This window comes from Excalfactoria chinensis, chromosome 8 (assembly GCF_039878825.1).
Source record: "Excalfactoria chinensis isolate bCotChi1 chromosome 8, bCotChi1.hap2, whole genome shotgun sequence".
Lineage (NCBI taxonomy): Eukaryota > Metazoa > Chordata > Aves > Galliformes > Phasianidae > Excalfactoria > Excalfactoria chinensis.
In genome coordinates this window covers 15,241,843-15,263,011 of record NC_092832.1, presented here as the reverse complement: position 1 = coordinate 15,263,011, position 21,169 = coordinate 15,241,843, and the positions used below count along the sequence as shown (strand labels likewise).

The 21,169-nt window shown below is 40.8% G+C and overlaps 1 protein-coding gene across 1 annotated transcript; it reads right to left on the bottom strand.

Moving 5' to 3' along the window:
- Positions 1 to 1,769: 1,769 nt before the first annotated feature.
- On the bottom strand, positions 1,770 to 20,574 carry MCOLN2 (mucolipin TRP cation channel 2). Its single transcript, XM_072343149.1, has 14 exons — positions 20,453 to 20,574; positions 18,347 to 18,506; positions 16,100 to 16,273; positions 12,581 to 12,725; positions 11,978 to 12,065; positions 11,704 to 11,800; positions 11,165 to 11,264; positions 9,913 to 10,028; positions 9,075 to 9,224; positions 7,843 to 7,944; positions 7,599 to 7,721; positions 5,143 to 5,349; positions 3,615 to 3,730; positions 1,770 to 2,532 (listed from the first exon to the last, which is right to left on the bottom strand). Exons 1-14 carry the CDS (start codon positions 20,500 to 20,502, stop codon positions 2,496 to 2,498), a joined length of 1,665 nt encoding a protein of 554 aa, XP_072199250.1. The 5' UTR covers positions 20,503 to 20,574; the 3' UTR covers positions 1,770 to 2,495.
- Positions 20,575 to 21,169: the final 595 nt, after the last annotated feature.

The window sequence follows — 21,169 nt, the reverse complement described above, 5'->3', positions numbered from 1 at the left end:
TGAGAAGCTCATCACATACAGTGCAGCCAGAGCTAAGAGCCTGCACTCAGGGCTCTCTGCAAAAACCTATGCTCAGGTCCTGCTTCCATTACAGCACATTACTCCTTAACAGCTGGGTGGCACCACTGATCAGCCAGCAGCAGAATTCAGGCCCACATTAATGCACAGAATTAGGAGCCAACATGTGCCAGATTTCCTGCTAAGATCAACCTTCGCAGAGCAGAGAGCCAATGAGGAGCTCCAATAACTGGCTCTTAGCTTTCTTTCAAGAGTAAAGCAAGGGAGAAAAAAAGAAAACAAACAAAAACAAGCCAACCAGGTGGTGAAGACAAATTGATTTCTAAAATACATTAGTGATCTGTTCTAATAAGGGTGGGCTGAAGCAGTAATGTAGGTAGCAAGTAGCTCATATGTTTTACAAAGGAGAGGAAAAACGAAGAAAATCAATACAGGACAAGAAAGCTTTGTGATTGCATTATAGAAATTAAACCTGAAAAGCAATAAGAATGATAAGTGTTTTCTACATTTTTGTGGTTGATAATAGGTACCCTAACTCCCTGAGGGTTAGAAGCCTTTACCTAGTTGCACTCAGGTCAGTAAGGAGCTGCCCCAGTCAGAGTTAGTTCTGATCTAGACACAGCTCACTTCCAGTTAGCAACCTCTTCCAACTGCTTGATCTAAGCCCTCCAAAAACCTACAGGTGGCAACAGGCACTGGGAATAGCTGGTGGAGATCCAGTGCTGGCCAAGAACAGGGACAGCTACAGTCTCAGAGACAGGTGACAGTCATCACAAACAAGGCCTTGCAGACATCTCAAAGTTCTTTTTGTTGTTCTCTTTGCAGAAACACACAGAATAACACAACAGAAGCAATAGCTAGCCAGCTTACAGGTGAGGCTGGATCTAATGCTTCAGCACATCATATGTCCAATGCTTCCCTCCACTGAAGTCCTACATGAGGTTTCTGCTGGCTATTCCCAACCATAGAAACAGGCACACAGCAATTACAATTGTTTGGTGTGAGGAGGAGTACACTGAAAGACACAAACTCCTTTATGACACTGTGGACATCTTTCTGAGTTTCTAGCAGATGACAAACAAGTAACTTATTTTCCTAGATGTGCAAAGTGAGAAGGAGTAACTCACACTGCTGCTTGTCTATACAATTGCTCTCAGGCTTCATGTTTAACCACATCCTAGAATATATGTACATTGAGAGCTCTACTAGACAAAAGGCCACATGGACAGAAGAAAGCTCCAGTTGAGCCTGAAGCTGCCTTTACTTCCCATGGAGCAGGAGCAACGGCAACTGTATTTCTAGGTCAGCTGCTGGGCTTGCTTTGCTTTTGGGTTCATACCCAACCCCAGTAGCACACCAAGACCTCAGGTTCCAGCTCTTGCTAGCAAGCATTTCCCTCTGCCTTGATACTCTAAGACTCTTCTTACTGCCAGACAGCAAGGGTGAACACAGGCAGTACTCTGAGGATGAACCATCTGTAAGATGAAGCTATCAGGAAGGTAAGGGCTGTGGACAAGTTTTGCCAGCATTATTTCCTTTTTACCCTAAACCAAGCTGCCTCCAGTAAAACTCAAACAAGTAGAACAGTATTTCAATTTGCCTGTGAAAAATAAATAATCTTTTCATCATTCTTTAAATTATGTCTACCTATGGAAGTTTCTAACCACACAAAAAAATAACTAAAATAAAAATTGCCTATAATTAAAGAAGTTTAATTTAGACATATTATACATTGAATACTGTGGGCAAAAAAGCATAATAAAGAAGCCTCACAACAGCAACAACAACAACAAAAAAAATCCAACCAATTTCAGTAAAAACTGTTAAGAAAAAATTGTGACCTACAAATGACATTAAAACATTTACAAAATGGAGAACAGCAAAACAGCAATTATTTTGCACTTCTGTGCAGCTCTATAGTTTTAGAAGAGTTTATTTCAAGGTAATGAATTGTGCTAGTTACAGTCTCAATGTTGAATGCGTCGTTTAAAGATAAGTGAATGCTTCCTCCCTTCTTGCCAATAGTTGTAGTTGCCAATAGTCCACTTTTTATATGTGGGGTTTTTGTTTGGTTGCTTGGTTTGTACTAAGGAATTACTTTTAAATGTCATTCATATATTCGTTATGAAGAACTGTTGGCTCTGCACCATTTTTCTTCCTCTTTGACTTGATTAGCAAACAGAGCTCCCATGGACACTTCCAAGGATCAGTCTTCACTAACGTGACAGAACTCAGGGCATGAACGCAGTTCTTGACAGCTCTCCCCCAAACAAAGCTTCAGGGCTCTCTTCCTGGTCAGCCAGCTGATGTCACATCTGTGGCTTTTCTTCCCCCAACACCTCAGTTAGGTAAGACCAGTCTGTTCAGAGTGAGGCAGGTCCAGATAATGGGCTTCATTGCAATTTGGAGAATCTTTTTTCTCCATATAACTATGCTTTCTTAGCAGATATTAGTGGCGAATTTCCAATGCATAACCATCAATTGATAAGTATTAAGTTGTCATCACTTTGTCGTCTGCAAAACAAGAATTCACTCAGTAAGGAATAGGAAGCATTTACCCAAACAAAAGTCAAGATGAGTTTTGCACATTCCACCCCATGCTCTCCAAGTTTCAGGATACAGATCTCAACACAAGCACAGTATGTTGAAAGTCAAATGGAAAACTGTTACAATAGCAAAACCTACTTGCATTCCAGCTACCAAACCTCTGCCCTCACCACACTCTGCAGTATATTACAGTAAAGCACATTTATTATGCTCAAGTAGATAATAACCTTGTGCAGCAAATTGGATGTGAAATTTGAAGCCACACCTTGCTAGCATTCTACCAGACTACATCAAAAGAATGAAACTGCACTTCACAAAAGCTTCAGTATGTGAGCAGGAGGATTTGTTACACTAGATAGGACTCAAAAAGCTTTCATATTCAGCACTACTCCTCCTATAGTCTTGGCTTCCCTGCCAGGTGGGCTGTGCCCACGGCCATTCCACACACAAGTAGTCAGGCACTCAGAGGTGTATCAGTTTTATTCAGACACTGAATTAAAGAATAAATTTCCAAACCTGATGAGTTTCAAAGGAGACCTTTGTATCTCACTGAGGACCCTCACTAAGATCTCCAGTGGCTTGAGTTCAGTGTTTCAACACTGACAGATTACGTTTGCCTCATGAACATAACAGGGCTTTGCAAATAAGTACAGGTCCCTTGCTGAATCACATCCTCTTGCTATCTGCTACTTCCCCCAGCCTGGTGGAAAAGCTATTTAGAAACAGAAAGATTACAAAACCCTAAGCTGCAAAGACTTAATTTGCTCCCAACTTCTTGGCAACTCCACATAACGCTCTACCATCCTGTGATCAACTTCCACCAGTTTCTGCACAGTGATTTACGTATGAGCAGAACACTTCAAATGTGTTTAAACTCAATAAGCTCCCCTTCACCATTAGCATTCAAAAGATCTAACACCAGGTAGAACACATGAGGAATAACAGAGTCCAAGTATTCCAAGTGCCCCAACATTTGCATAGAGGGACTTCACAGTGAAAAGTTAACTAGTGTATTTGTGAGGATAACACATAAAAAACATTCAACTGACCTTCTACAGCAGCAGATAAAGGGCATGGAAGTCTGCTCTTTTCTGTAAGAAACATCGCCACAGTCTTTTAGAAATTCATGCAGATCTGTTGCTAGAAACCCACTTTGTTGGTACTTCTGAAAAATAAAGCATGTTGCTTACAACACATCAGAACTTATCAGGCATTAAGTGTTCTAAAGTCTCTTCTAGAATACAAAAGCCAGAAGCCATGTGGTTCATTAATTTACTCTGCCATAAGAATTTTAAAAAAATAATTAAAAAAAAAAAATGCAATTCCATCCATAAACACTATATATGTAGTGGGAATAGAGCAAACTAAAAGTGACGTAAAACTCATATTGCTCTGAATCTCCTTTACATTTGTTTACTGTCTGTGAGACCAAGCAAACAACCTTGAGCCATACTTGCATTGATTCTCACTGGCTCCCATCTGCTCCTTTGCTCCCTAGGTTCATTTTTACTAGAAGCTGCAGTTCTGGATTCCAAAAGGCCCCTCTGTGAATGTTCAGCATCACTATGCATAGATGCACAGGAAATGCTCCACAAAGCATTGGTTCAGCATATTGAAATGTTTCCTTATTGATACACATGATGTGCTCAAGGGAAAGAACAACAGTAAAGAATAGTTCTGCAGTTCAGAGCATCCAATAAACTCAGAAGCACAGATAGTTAAGTTGTATTTGGAGATGCTTAGAAATGGAGTTTTTGTTCCTTTTTGTTCTTGCTCTTTAAACTGTGGTACATTTCAGACCTGGCCTTATTCTGTGGCTTCTTTACTTAACTTAAGACCTGTAGAGTACTTTCCACATTTGCCTTCCCCTTAGTTATTACAGATAGAGGGAGCAAGAAGGGGAGTCAGCAGCAGAAAACAAGAACAAAAGGAACTGAAAACTCTCTTTCCCCTTTAGCCAGTTTATACCCAACACAGATGCACAAACTGACCTTGCAGAAGTAGTGCTGTTGGTGGTTTTTTTGTTTGTTTGTTTTGTTTGTTTGATGTTGTTTAAAAGAAAAAAACAAAACAAACTAAAGACCACATTCCCAAGCAGCACATGAACCCTGTCTGGACACATTTAAGAGTTTAGATTTACCTGTTTGGCCCTAACCATACTCCTACTAAGTAGCTTTTCTTGAAGACACCAGTAAACCTTTCTCAAACTCAAATTGTGGTGCCATAAGAAGAAACACGGATTCCAAACAAAACATATCCGGCTCTGTGTAATCGTACTTAGAACTTTATTCTTTTCACTCAACTTTCAAATACCCTCCAGTTATGTTTCCATTAGTTATTACCTTTTTGAAGCCAATTTCAGCAGCAGGAAGTACAAAACATTGGCACACATTACAGATTACTTCAAGTCAATTATTGGTTGTCACTTGGATGACTACTCAATCATCCCAGGCTAAGCTACACAATTTCAACATGCTAACAAGTCATCATAATTAATGCTGGATATTATGGTGTTGGGTGATGAACAAGAATGACTATGAAGTTGGTTAGAAATGCAATAGAAAACTGATGTTTTACCTTTATGGTGTCATAGGCGTCAGTGATCAGAGCGATAAAAAGGCTGAGGATCATGTATATAAACAGAATAATGAAGGAATACAGATATAACCGACTGAAGGTCCACACCAACATGCTTTTCTGCTGGATTTGAGCAAATGTTGCAAACATATCATCACCATTGACCAAAGAAAACAAACACTCGGCTACTGTGTTCAGGTCTTCAAACTAGAAGATAATGAATACAAAGTCATATTAGAATCTAGCAGTTACTCATTCCAACACTGGCTTACTTTGTTTCTTTTCTGCACATTCAGACTGAAACATACACGTCAGCAATAACCATGATTATATTGCTACACAATTCTGAGCACTTTATACCACCAGAAATATAGATTTACTCTCAATAAACACCCTGTGTTGCTCAACAGGTAAAGCAGACAATAAGTTTTCTCTGTAGTGATCAGTTATTTAGACTTTGCAATAACATCATCTGCCATTCAGAAAACCCTCTGAGCTGTAGCTACAAAGTTACAGCAACTGAGGAACCGTCTGGGTAGAATTATGGTTTCCTTTCAACAGCATTATCTCAAATATCTGATTTCTTTTCCCCAAGCTCTGAAGCTAAACCGTGAACAACAACCAGATAGGTATTATTCCCCTCTGCAAATAACCAAGTCTGCTAGCAATACTCTGTGAGCCAACGTGAGTAAATGCACAACATTATAGCACTACCATCATTAATGAAGTAACACAACTACAGCGACAGTCCTATACTGAAACCAAGTTATCAAGATGTATATGCTTATAAGGAAAACATACTATTGCACAAGAACAACAGGTCTGTTTGTTGTTTTGTTTGTTTTGTTGTTGTTTTTTTAAATATTGCTCATTTTTTCTTTTCCTTGAATTCTTTATTTTTAAATGTACTGTGAGACCCAGCAGCATATCCTTATCTAGGAAGACAAGAGGCATGGCACACAATTCTTGAGCAACTGCTGAGTTGTGATGCCAGAGAGAAGCCTGCTAAGCACTGCGAGCAGGATTTTGCTCTCTTTTTGACTTCAGTAACAGAAGGGAGGAAGGGAGTTACTAAAAAGAAAACTCAGCCATACCTGTATTTTTTAGCTAAGGTTTTCAGATTTCTGAGAACAAGTATAGAGCTCTGTACATGCACAGCTCAGAAGGGGCAGGTTGCACAGCAAGCAGGCTGCCTGCCCCACCCACAAGACTGCACAGCACCACACTGCCTTCCAGTGGAGCTGTGCAGAAGCATTCATAAACAACACCCCAAACCCTGCAGAACTACAGTTGCTTCTCTCTGTAAGGACCTGTGAAAGAGTCAACTTCCCAAGGATAGGTGTATTATTAAGCATGCTTCCTTATGCCCAGGTAACCACTGTTAAGTGCTGCAGAGGTTGCAGGGAAGTAGGAAGAACAGCATTTGTGCTATGTCTCTCATAAAGAAATTAGTCTGTACCATTACAAATAATTCTGCAGCATAGAGCAAAGCATTTTTCTGGTATGCTATCAAGTTGAAATACACACAGACTGAACAACTACATTTCTCAAAGGAGAAAATTACACCAAGTTTGAGGAATTCAAACTCTGGGAGTACAAGAAGCTGAAGCAAGCACTGCAACATGCATCTTCATTACTACACCGTGAATGTAATTAGAAAGAATTAAAAAACAAAACAAACCCAAGAATAAGTCATATGTTTGTTACTCATTTATGGATAGTTAGAATTTATCACATTAGCAATCTGCCCTTCTTTTTTGTCTCATTCCCCCCCACCCCCAAGAGTCACATTAAGCATCAACTGTGGAAAAAACCCCAAATTTACAGTTGTTTTTCGTGTATTTTGAAATATACAAAGCTTTGCTACAGTACTCAGGTTTCTGACAAGAAGAGGAATGTCCAAGGCAAACATTGCTTGTTTAAACTTGATATCAGACAAAACATACCCTCACAGGAAGCAAAGTAAACACAGAAAAAGAAGTCATTCCTCCATTTTAGTCCATTTTAGATTTAATGGTTGAAGTTACATTGCTTGGGAAAAACTTAGAGAACAAAGTCAGAGCCTATGAGACCCCCAGAAATGGTAACAGTGAACTTCATCCCAAATGCAACCGAAATTACCAGAAGAGGGCGAAAGAGAACAGAGCAACGCACCTTCAGCCGAGCCAGACCCTGCCCCATCCGGGCACCATCACAAACAACGTTGCTTTGGAGATTACAGGTCAGTACAGCTTAGAGTACAGTTGCTTTGTTAGAAGAAGCAGGTGACAGGAGGTGCACATGGGAGGAGAAACACAGCAATATTTTTTCATGTTGGAGCTTTTAACAACGACAACAACAACAAAAAACCTCCACACACACATGCTCACTAGAAACAGGTCTTAAATTTCTAACTAGCAGCAATACACAGACATACACACAGTTAGACAGGGAAAGAAATAATACTGCTAACATACCTTCTCATGATATGGCCCCAATACAATCCAACCACAGAAAGTATAGCCAAGATAAATCATCCCAGCACAACAACAAAACCTTAGCACTTTGGGTAATGATGCTTGCATAGTTAAAATGAGCACCTACAAGTTAGGGTGGAAGAAAGGAGAAGGAAAAGAAAAAGTTACATGTAAAAGAGACTTGAATAAGAGCAACAGCTATAAATACAGATTTTAACTGTTGAATATTTTATTTCAGCCTTACATTGTAAGTTTGAAAATATCCCAGGTATCTGATGACTCCAACCCAGACAAATAAAGTTGACGTTCCAAGTAAAATGCTGCAGACATCATAACTTGTAAGATTCTGAGGGATCCAAAGAGAGCAGGTGGTCAAGTTACAAAGCAACAAGTGTGTCAGCATGGTGAAGTTTCACCAGGTCAGACAAATAAAGCAAGGCAGTCCAATATTGAAAGGATATTGCCACATCACAAAAATCAGACCAGAACAAGCTGCACTTTATTTAGAGAGACCACCCAAATTTAGTAGTGCACAGCTACACCAACATTCTTGAAGTTTTGCATGAAGACCAGAAGAAGCAAAGCCCTCACTTCAGTTACTGTACAGTTCTAAAGTTGGACTGAATATCTCATTTTTTTCATTTTCAATAATGGCTAATGTGCACCACTGTTAGGTCAACAAGCTTTCATTATCTATCAATTAATATGTAAGCCATCATTTAAACGATAGGTGAACCTCAGGACTACAAGCCTCATCTGTGCTGTAAGTGTTAACAGCTTTTTAACAGGTTGCCAGCTGTTTCAAACTAGAACATCACTTTCACTACCAGCAGTGTTTACATCCAATTCTATTTGCACTTGCTCTTAGCAGAAGGCTAGAACTGGTGACAGTAAGCACAGGATACTCACCAAGTTCAAGATTTCCCACCCTCATCCCCCACCTCACTAGAAAGCTGGACATTGGTACATGCTTCCTCTAAAAGCCACTCTGAGCATTTGCCCTTTGAGCATTAGTACACATGAAGCAGCAACAGCACACTGCCCCTCATTTTTCCCAGAATACAGTTTTGTAAACATGTGAATTGTTGACACACAGTTTTTCCAATAAAGCTAGAAGCTGCTAGCCGGACAAAACACATCAATATCAGCAAGCTCAGATCTGGAGGTCAAGGACTAGCAGCTGACAACGACTCTACCTGCACTTTGGGCAGGCCATGACCACAGGCTATAATAGCTATGTTTCCAGTCTCAGGAAACAGACCTGTTTTATCTGAGGGGATGATTCCCGACTTCCCTGTGCAATATGCACAGCTACTTCTATGATTTTATTTGGGTGCCCCATCCCTGGAGACATTCAGCACCAGGTTGGATGGGGACAAAAAGTGACTTATGCAGCTCACTTTCATTTGTCCCCAGGTTAAAACACATTACACTTGATTCCAATGAGTCTAGTACTCTACCTAAATCTCCTCTTACCTTGGCTTTTATCTCCATTTTTAGGATTGACCCAGTGATTGTCATCACATCACTGATAATTACCAGGACATACCATCCGTTTATGAACTCCATGCGATCAGTGTAACTGACACAACGGTTGTATTTCTCCAAAAAGAAGTCAACAAATCTCTGTTGAGAAGCATTTAGGTGTTCAGTTACAGGTCTCCTTCAAGAAAAATACTTACAGATGCCCCAGTACTGTAACAGTGCTCAATAAAACACACCCACTTTTTGCCCACAGTATTTGCTGGAATAATAGCCTAAAAATTATCAGCAATAGCAGCAGAAAGGAAGAAGGGGGAAAAAATATTACGACTGGTTTAGACCAGCGAAGACCAGCTTTCCACAGAACAGACAACTTTGTAGCTCATCCTTACTAGCTTAGCCATGGCTTGTTATACATTTTTCAGCCTCCTTCACAAGCAGTTTCTATCGATCCCCAAGAGGAGTAAAATAAGAATTATTAACTGTAGTTCAAATACAGCTATAAGACAATCCTCACTTCCAATAGAGCCAACAATGTCACCTCCTGCACAATACTATTTGCTCTCACTTGCTCTTTTTACTCAAGAATACACGCCCTCAAGAGAGGCAATGAAAAAGTTCATATTACAGTACTACACGATCTGAAGTAAAACCCCTTTCTGCCATTAACTGTTCATCACAAACACTTCCACATCCTTTCTAAAGGCAGAAATACAGTAAGAGCAAGGTTTTGCAACAGATGTGCTAGTTGATAGTTCAAAGCATTGCTACACAAAACCAGCAAACACGATAGAGAAAAAAGGAACATTAGGATTATGAGCACTATACTTACTTGTCGTAGCCTCAAGGCAAGAACAACGGACCGTGAGCAGAGGATAAGAGATGCTAAGCAATTTAAGATGACAAATCCATCAAAAACTAGAATATACAAACTGTTTTTCTGGAGAACTGTAAAAAGTCAAAGAAATAAAATAGGTTTTGTTTTGTCATATCTCTTTGAGCACTTATTGTTACAAAACGTCACCTATTTTGCATTTAAACACTCTCATCCCATGAAATGCTGAGGTTTAAAGATACTCCTTCCCAAGACAAAAAATATATGGAGCACAATTTACCAGAGAATTACGTGGGTCACAAGAATGAAAACCATGTTTGAATTTTTCAAAATTAAGAAAGTATAATAAAAAGACCTATATTAATACAGACATACTTCTTTCCCCCTTCCCCCCATAAAGGTCATCTGTGCACCTTTGTGCCAAGTATCCACATAGGGTAAACAGCTCTAGACAGCTAGCTGAAAGAGACCTGCCAAGAAACTACACAGATGTACACCAGAACATTTGGTGGTTATTCAGAACATACTACAAGATACCACTCCAATATCAGTTCAATATGCTGTAATCAGAGAAACACTGGCTTTGACCGAGCAAAAAGCAAGCTATCTGACACTGCCATTAACTGAGATCCTATATAGGACATAAAATTATCACTCTGCCACAGCCTTTTACAGCAAGTTTACAGGACAAGTAGCTGCACAGAGTACCATACAGCAACTATTCCTGTGAAGCGGGCTTTAATACCCAAGTCTCAGCCATCAGATAAAGCCTTAACAATAGGAATAGAGTGTGGATATCATGCTTACTAATATATATCATTAAATTTAACCACAGCAGAGGGGAAAAAAAAGTAAAAATTTCAGAAATCGCATGCTTCAATTACTCAGAGAGATACTTTTGAAAACAGTATGAGGCTTCAGCTGGGAATTTACCATTGTTAGTACATTAAAGTGAATTATTCAAATAATCTCAGAGCAACAGAACAATTAAATCCTCCTTTCAGACAGAGCCGGATGCTGACATGCACCACTATACAGAGATAACTGCAAGCTCAATACCCTTACAAGAAAAGAATTATTTTCCAAGACATAATTACAAAGAGGTAATGAGTTGTATTAGGCAAGGCTTTTTGTTGCAGGGGCAGCGTGTGGGCAGGATGAACAGCACTTGTTAGACTGACTCTTTCAGAGCAGGGAAAACAAAGGAAAAATATACTTAACATCACAAATAAGTGTGCACCATACTTACCAGAACCAAGTATGTGCCAGTCTTTGCATTCTTGAATATCAGTATCACTATTAAAATAGATTTTGATTTTTCCACTGTGAGCTCTATTGTTGAAAGTAATCTGGAAACATAACAGTACATCAGAAAGAAGACTGGCAAATTTTACTTTATAAAGCAAGTCTTGCTAAGTGTTTTGACACAACACACATCAGTACTTGTTAGTCAAGTGGGTTTTAAGAAAGCTATCACCATAAATAACGTAGACAATTTGAGAATACGTACTTAAAAAGGACAAAAGCAGTGTTTCAAGTCAAATATCAGATCTAACCTTTAGAAAGCTAACAACTACATATTGTCTTATCAAGCTACAAAATTACCAGCTTGAAATAACACTGACCCATGGAAACATCTTGAAGAGCCTCAGGTAAGAAGAGGAAAGTAAGGACCAGGACATTCTCAACAGCTTTTCCCTTGCAGTCTAGACGTAACAGTGATGCTTGTGGGCCCCTAAACTCTGGTTATACATACAGTGTTGGAAGTGTCATACTCTATATACTCACAGTATTTTGAAAAGCATAGCAGTCAGGCAATTCACGGGCATGGATTGTTTGCAGGGCAACACCTTTCAGCTTGAAGGAGATTTTAACCTGTATAAGCCTGAATGTTTTTAAGAAGTGTATAAATACGCACACAGATACACAAATGCACAAAGCATAGAAACAGAAAAAATAAATAAAAATTCAAATCCATCCAATTCACATAAAAGTGAAAAAAAAAAAAAAGAAAGATCAAAACATTCCTCCTCTTCCCCCCTCCTCCTCCAAACTAGTTTACCTGTAAAATTCAAGGTTGAAAAATGAAGAGTTCAACTTCACTTCAGCGTTCCTACTGGTTAGCTCCTGGGGCTTTAAGATAATACAGTCTGTGAGGAAAAATAAAAAAGAAAACCTGTGATGTTAAACATTTCACCTAGAAAGAAGCATAAAACTTCAGATTCAACCACAAATCCTAATCAAACAAATACTCAAACAGAGCCCCAGCTCAGGGGACCACAGAGCAGCTGGAGAGAAGCTTCAGTGAAGTCTCTGCACCATGAGGTGGTAGGGACACCAACCCACAGAAGTTAGAGCCTTAACTGTGTGTATATTTGAACATTTCAAATGGGATGAAAATATCAAAAACAAAACAAACAACATCCCACAAACAGAGGGGAAAAAACCCACAACCTACTAACAATGACAGCTGAACAGCCTCCTAGAAAGCAATAAGGAAGAAAGAAAAAACAGATTAATTTTCCTGATATTTTAATGAAAAAAGAAAACAAACAAACAAAAAAAAAAACAAAAAACAAACAAACAAACAAAAAAAGCTATTAGAATAGCATTAGAATTTAAATATTTCACAATAAGACACTTTTTTACTACAACAGCATCATACCTGTTTCTGTAGAAACATCTATGTCTGGCTTATCATTGGAAGGAAGCATCCCACCTCTCCTGTACTGTTGTTTACAAATTTTTAAGCCTGATCCATCGTGTTCGTAGCCAAGCGTCCCCAGGGATATGTTCTTTAATTGTCTGTACTAGTTTAAAAACAACATGGTACCGGAAGTTAACAGAGATGCTTGCCCTTTTGCAAGAGACAGTTACTTGCAGTTACTTGTAAAAATATAACTTTTGCATAAAAAGAAGGGGAAAAAAAATAGGAAAAAAGAAAAAGAAAAACCCACTCTCTACTTAAAGACTTGTGTGAAATAATGGATTTTGGAAAGTTAAAAGTGCTGGCCGCTAACAAGTAGTACTTGATATGCTTCCTGAAACAAACAAACAAGCAACTACCCTTTGCCTGCTGACCATTTACCAGAAGAGTTTTATTACTATGTCTAGTAGGGACTTCAGTGCAGTCCTGCAACTAACCACAGAGACACCAGGGAAATCTTACAAATCAAGCTCTTGAGAGTGTTCATTTTCACATCACTTGGAACTTCAAGATCCTTCGTTTAAAGCTCAACACATTTTAAGAAATCTGGTGCTGTATAAATAAAATTACTTTTCTATCTTCAACTCAAATGTCAGTGTGACAGCCAGTTAAAAGTTGAAATGTTAAGAAATCTTAAGACTCAAGGCCTAAATAACCAGTAAGCTATCTGAATAGCTCCACTATTTTTCTGCAGTAATCCCTCTGCTAAAGCAACCACCTTATAGTAGGCAGATTAGTGTACCTGAATTATGACTTCTGTGAAGAGGCTGGGATTGGAAGCACATACAACCCAATTCAGTTTTCATTATAGTCTATAAAATCCACTCTAAAAGCAAAATCAGAGCTATGCCCTGTGTGGCTACAGAAAAGTGAAGCCTTCACTGTACAGCTTGCAAACATGGAGTATGCAGAGAGCTTGGTCAGCCTCCAAAAACAATTTAACCTACCCATGTTACACAAGCACAGAGGCAACTCAAAGCATGTCTGTGAAGAAGGTACTTTCTTTTTCCTTACACAAAATAAATCTCAAGTCACCTGGAAGGCATTACTGTGCTAGTTTCTCCATATGAGCATAAAAACAAGGACTAGAAATGCAAGTAAATATAGCAGTGTCAAGTCAAATATTCTCCATGGATGGATCCACTGAAAAACAACAATAACCACTGTGGAAACCTAGCTCAGAGCAGATCAGGGTCAGGCCCACGTGCCAGCCCATCTCAGGACCAGCTGGCAGCATGCAAGAGTAGTCAGTTGGACCAGGGCCCTTTAAGGAAAGAGGCATAAACATCTAGTAATTCATTAGGTTTTAATAATTACCTCATCAAGCAAAAGAGCTCAGGGCAGCACACAGCACTGGTTAGCTCTGAAAGATGCATTTATCTTCCCAGGAGGCTCAGGATAAATAAAGATGGGAAGTCAGACAAAACTTCCCTTCTCTTAAGAATTTTGTTCAGCTGGTTTTGATACAAATTATAATTTTTCTCCCTTAAACACCAATTTTGTTAATACGCATCACCTGCTGTGGCACTTTTTCCTCCTAGCCATGGGCATTTTTCCTTACTGGTCCATCACATAATACCACTCTGTGGTCACTAATAACCACACATGGCATGTCTGATGATTGTCCTCATACAGAGCTCTGCTTTGCACAGCTGCTTCCAATCCCCAGTACATTTGGACAGCCAAGAGGAAAAGGCACTCTCCACACCCGGTCAGAATATGACCATAATTGAAACTGAGGAAGCCATATTTGATTAAGGCAGGTCCAGTGAATGGAAACAGCCATTAACCGCTGCTTCACATCCTTCTCATGGCATCTCCAAATCACCAAAGCTAGCAGCTGTCACTCTGTTCACATGTTCTCCGGCACAGGGAAACACCTGGCTCTGAGCTGCACACATACACACCACTTGCAATAAGTACTACAGAACAATACAAGCAAAATTTCCACTGTTACATTTCTAAGCAGCCAGGACAGAGCAATGAGCAGAGCACCCTGGTCCTGCAGACTCACTGTGAAACTGGGTATACACAGCCACTCCACTGGCTTCATTGCAGAAGCTCCCAACCAGGGCCAAACACAAGAGTATGGAAAGCTCTGCATTCTTCCAAGTACAAATATCTGTTGTATTTTTCTTATCCCCTCCAAGTGGGAAAATATCCCAGTAATATATGCATAAGCCTAACATTCACTGAGCTTTTCCAAATGCAGTTGTAAACAACTGTGTGTTATTATAATCTTCTATAATACCACATCCTTCTACTCGCCCTTTCCCTTTCAATGTTCACTTGAAATCAGTTTTTAAAGACTTACACATAATAATTTTTGGGAACAGTATAGGTCACTAAATAACCAGATCACACTATTTTTTAAAGCTCCTTAAGGAACTCATCTGCATTTACATAACATAGACATATTATGAAGAGACCTTTTCTGACGCCTGTATCACACACTGACTCATCCTTGAGGATATAAAGCTACTCTTTCTGTATTGTCTTCTATCTGGACTTCATCTCAGCTTTAGTGCCTACAAAAGAAGGAAAGCAAAAGAAAGCAAGCAAGGAAGTAAGCACAGTACAGTAGAAATAGAAGCAACATTGAGAATTCAAAGGAGGATTGAGAAAACTACTGTAACACTTGTTTTAACATACCAGGAAACAGAGTTTTATCCTTGCCCAGCATAGCACAGATACCTTGCATCTGTTGGTAGTTCTTCTGTAGCCTACAGATGTCCAAGTAGCAGCAAGTCCCCATGAGAAGACATTTAACAAGGAGGCACAGCCTCCCCAGGTGCTGCTGGGCTCATGGCAGGGGAAGGGTGAGGTGGTTTAAAGCTGCTTACTCTTCACACCATTTGAACTGGGCCTGGGCCTATGACCATCCCAAATGCAGGAGACTGGTCTCGTTTTACACACAGAAGACCTCTTTCATCTTATGACTCTTAGATGAACCCAAATTAAATATAAAAACATTCACTGAATTTTCACCCTAGATTTATTCACCTTCCTCCCACAATTGTAAAGTAGCTGTTCTTCAAAGTACTATCCTTAACCAGGGCCAGTCCCCCTACATTCCTGAAAGTGCCATATTCCCCAGTTTGAGGCCTCTGGCACTTGCTACAAAGCTGTGATTCAGCGTGGCTGTAAGCAGAAAATTTTTTGAATACCATGCATAGGTATACCCAGGCCCCTAGCTCTTCAAAGTAAGACCTAAACAAAGGTTGCAGTTCATGGAACACAACTGATTTCCAAGCTTCCTGGATTTCAGCACTAAATGAATACAATTTTGTCTCGGGCTCATCTCCAGGAGACAAAAACACAGACGTCTACACACAAGCTTTGTGACACCCACCTAAGGGGACTCACCAAAACATCAAACTTGAAATTCAAACGGAAACTGAAAAAATGAAGCTCAGTAATAATCTACTAGTGTAATAATCAGCTTAAATACTCTTCATTATAAACAAATACACTTACCTGATCAATAACATAAAATATGCTGTCATAAGCATCCTGCTGGGTATATATGCTGCAGCTGTAGTCATCCTCATCGACACCAGAATAGCCTTTCAGGAATAGGTGTTTAAAAGCAACAGTGTTCTCCTCTTTGAAAGAAACCACCAACTGGTTACTCAAACCAAAGAAGACGAGCTAACAAGAGAAATGCAAGTAGAAGTCTTGAATATTGTTGAAACAGCAACATTTCAGAAGCAACTTTAAAATGTAATAAATATGACGCAGAAGGGAATGTGTTACTGCAATCCTGCTACAATGGGAACAGAGAATCTACCTATTTACAATATTAATTAAGGCCACAAGTTTAATGAAGTCAAGGTTACCATATACAATGTTCAACTGTATGAATGCCCCATTTCCATCCACCATGGAAAATAAGCAGTCTAGAAGCTGAAATCAATCTGGAAACTAGAGTTCCTTCATGAACATAGAACCTGGAGAATATCCCAGGCTCCAAGAAGCAAATGCTCATCCCAGGCTTAAAGTGAAGTGAAACTGGCACATTACTGTACGGAGTTTCCAAGAAGCTGAGGATTAGTAAGTGAAACTGCGAGCAAGGGAACCGTGAACTCAGAATTCCCCCAGAACAAGCAAGCAGGCTTTACTAATATTCAGATGTCTGCACTCAAGGTAATGGAAATCAAACACCCTTCACTGGGATTCTTCATCTTTTGTCTTAGGCATTGATTGCTTAGACTGGGGATAGGCTAAAGGGATGCATGCAGCAGTACTGTTTAGACCAAAGCTTTCTAGTTGCACAGAATGGCCACGACCAGGACAAAGAAAAGGGGATGCCAGCAGTGCCTGGTATACATATCCTTTAGGTTAAGAACTGAATCTTCACCCTTTTAGCCAGTTCCTACATTAATTACATCTCCATGACTATGAAATTATTATCTGAGTGCTGCAAATGAGCCTGCAGTACTCCACTTAAGACAACTGGAAAAGGATCAGGGGTCTCCCAAGCACAGCACAGAAAACAAGCATACACAGCAGGGTTTGCTCTGGGGACTCCCCAGGGGATTTCAGCACAGCTTTGAGCAAAGCTCATTCTCCACACTGGGACAGAAGTAACAGAGCACTGTTCTGCCCACAGAGGGCCATGTGTGGCTGGGACAGCACCCTCTGTGCACTCTCCAGGACTAAGCCCGAAAGATAGAACAGGTCTAGTGAACCTGAAGGGTCTTGTGAAGCTGTGATGTCTCATATTTCAACTGAAACAAATATCATATTTCATCTGGTCATATCTAAAAGGATCGACCTCCGTAGCCCATTCCAACCTGCAGCCAGAGCTGCACTGGGACACTAGGCCCAAAGCAGTGAAACCAGAGACTTCATCCCATCTTTCCAGCAGGGATCTGCAGGGTGGAAGCACTCAGCAGAAGGCAGGGTCACATAAGCAGGGTATGGCTTTGTCCTATCAAGTGAGCCAAAACCAGCCTGAAATCCTCGAACTCAGTGAGTTCTAGGGGATTGTACATTTACCTGTACTTGCAAAGTGTCAGGCGTCAGTGTCCTACATTTCAAAGGTCCAGAAAAAACCTACCGATATATTTTTCTATTCACATTTGTCCTGTTTTGCTTCCCTCATTCTCCAGTCAGCATTTCTCAGTGGACTGCAAGATAACCAACCACACCACGATAGCAGTGTTGTTCAAATACCTGCTCTCCTTTGCCTCTACTTATGCTGTCCATGGACAGTTTGAAACACAGAACAAGAGGCATGTCTGATTTCAACAGCCTAAGCCATCACCAGGCAGACTGTAGCATTTTCACACTGAACACTTAAGCTTGATGTTACTGACTGCATTATGAAAACCATCCCCTTTGACACGGCCCAGAGAAACAATTATATATGAATGAAATAGGAAGCAGAACATACAGCAGCACTGCAGCAGCAAGCACTTGTTAAGGTCATGTTGGATTTTGTGGAAAAGATGAGTCATTTGTTTTAAAGCATTACCTTAGAAACAGCTAATTAGCTGATCAAACACTGCCCCAAAACCTTCAGGAGGCATTTGTAACTTAGTTTATATTATTTTCCCCCTTCAATCCATGCCTTCCACAGCACTTTTTTCTTTCAGGACTGGAGCAACAAGCCCAAGGCAGTGAGGAGTACTTGAGGATGGCAGAGTGCAGGACCACAGACCTGCTTCTCCTGCCTGCCATCACTATGCTTTCTAAGAGTAACAACAGGGTAAAGATTACCTGAGAGGTCACCATAACTATCTTCAAAATCTGCAAAGCCAGCTTCCATGGTATCTGGTGTCTTGCTCTGTATTTGTCACAGGGGTTCATGAAGTAAAACTTCAAATCCTCTTTTAGAGCTGTCTCTTTTAGATCTAGATCTGACTGAGCCATCATATTTCTGCCATATAAATAATACATTAATTAGAGATCAGCAGAATGCTTCAGCAAATGATTTCTTCATGTTGCAGCTTCACGTTAGGCATTCACATTACATTAAAGGTCTGTGGAGTATCCAGTGTTTTGTCTTAAAAGAGCAAAAGATAAGAAGCATTTCCCTTCAACCACATCATCAAAATAATTCAACTGTAGCAACATTTAAAAAGCTATTGCCCATGAAGCAGTCATTAAACAGAACACTTAAGAGTAGACTTGCTACTGCTGTTATCTACTTTCTAAAGCTGAAGCTTTGGGACAAGCAGAGGCTGCTGTTAGCACCTCTCCAAACAACCCACCTTTCACCTCCAGAAACAAGTGCTGAAAAAAGCAGAGCACAGCACATTGGTGTTAAGAACACATCATTTAAAGGGTTAAAGTCACAGATATTTATTTATTTAAATACTAAGGCATGTCATATACACACACACACACATTAGAGGAACAAGCACAGAGGGCTGTTGTAGAAGCCTAGAATCACCAGAAATTTCTCCCTCCCAACCAAATGCCACATTGAAAGCATTCCCCCTCTCCCAGATTTCCAACCCCCTTTTCCAGGGCCACAGTTGTCACAACTTCACCACCTCACACAAAGGTCAGAATCAAACAGTTAATAGTTGTAGGGAGAAATTAAAGCAGAACAACCGCATCAGAAGCAGCCATGCATGTTGGTTACCAGCCCCATTAGCCATCCACCAAACTACTCCCTGTGTCCTGAGCTTCATAGAAATAACCATTTCCTCTCCAGCTCAAAATCAAAAATACCACTCCAAGTTTTCAGATGCATTTTTACTTCTTTATTCTCACCTGAGTTACTGCCTGGGCTGCAGGCCACAAAGCACATGAGGTTTGCCAGGCCCAGCAGCCTCCTAGCAAGAGAATGAGCTGAACACAGCCAAGGCACCACAGTGCCATTTCCCCACAGGAGGAAGTGAAAATTAATCTTAACACTCAGATCACAAAGGTTATCTTTATTACACTTTAAATCAGTCATTCGCAAAGATGACAGGAGGTGGGCTGCCTTTGATTTTGAGGCAGGGAAAACACAGGAAGGTTATTTAAAAAGAAAACTAGAAGAATACAGTTCTATTTAGACTTTCAAGAGAAAAAAAAAAAAAAAAAAAAAAAAAAAAAAAAAAAAAGAAAGAAAAAAAAGAAAAAAGAAAAAGAAATAAACATTACTAAAGCTAACCCAGCATAACTGAGATACCTGGAAGTATAAAAGACCATCTGACAGAAAAACATATCATAATTATAGCTAAGAGTACTCTCTAGGGAGCAAGGCACATTTGCATTCTAACTCAGCCCTGACACCCCACAACTGCTGCCCTGTGCCAGATTCTCCTCAACAGGTAGAAGCAGCACTGCTGTGCATGTGTTATGAGTAAGCAAGACCCAACCCAGGCTAGAAGCAACAGGAGCAGGTGGGAAGGAAAGAGGATACAGGCTTCAGCTGAGTCTGATTTATACTTAAAGAATGAAAAGTGTGACAAAACTTCTCCCAAACAGAAAAATCCTCCCCTAAACTTCTAGACAAGGCGGCATATCTAAAGGAACAGCCCTTAACTCAAACAATGAGCCCTCTGACAAGGACTATTTTCTTAAAGATCCGTATACGTACCATAAAAATACGGTGGGATTTTTCAAAGCCGACTCTCAAGCCGCTGCAGCTACTCTAGCAGCTTAAAGAGCAACAATCTTTCACTTCTGCACAGGTTCACCCAGCATACAGCTGAGAACCACCGCCGCTGCCCCCAGCTCCCTCCGCGGAACAGCTGGGGAAGCCCCCAGCAGGACAGCAGCAAAGGAGAGCAGCACGCGGTACAGCAGCACTTACAGTACGGTACAGCACAACCCGCTATCGCCCCGTGCTCTCGTCCCCCACCCCAGAGCCGCCCTGACCCCGCTCACCCGCAGCTGGGAGCCCGCCCACCGGGCAGGCACTTGAGGGAGATCTCCATGCGGCGCGGGTCGTGCTGCCCCAGGCGAGACGAACGAGAGCTGCCACAGAACGACCAGCCTCAACTACACAACCCCAACCCACCCACAAGGGGCCCCGCCTGCCCCTTAAAGGGCACGGGCGGAGGAGGGCGCGTCATGAGCCGGGCCCAAACGACCGGAGCAGCTATTGCCCACCGGGAAAGGTTACGATGAGCTCTCATCAGTGCCCGGGCACCTGCAAAGCCTTGATATAGATGCTGTAGCGCAGCTCTCAGCTCGATGAGGTCAAAACCACCACACGATGTGTTGAGGAGAAAAAGAAGATTAAAAAGCCCCACCGCCCATAGCAGCTTTTATACATGCACATTCTTACACTGTGTGCTGTAAAAGATCTGTATGCAGTTGAATGTGTCAACAGAACACATGGTTGCTTATTGTTTGCCTTTCAAGGCCAGGATGCCACGAGCCTCCTGGAAAAGCTTCAGAAGTCCACAACCTCAAGTGGCTGTCGGAGAAGTTACAGCACAAAAACGTGTGCAGTGTAAGGCTTTGCACTCACTGCTTTCCATGACACTTTGCACAGCTGTTACCAAGATCCAGCTCCTCACCATGGTCCCCAAGAAGGAGCTTGGCTCCCAGCAGTGCACATCTGCACACTGTATGTACTGCTTCAGAAATTACATAATG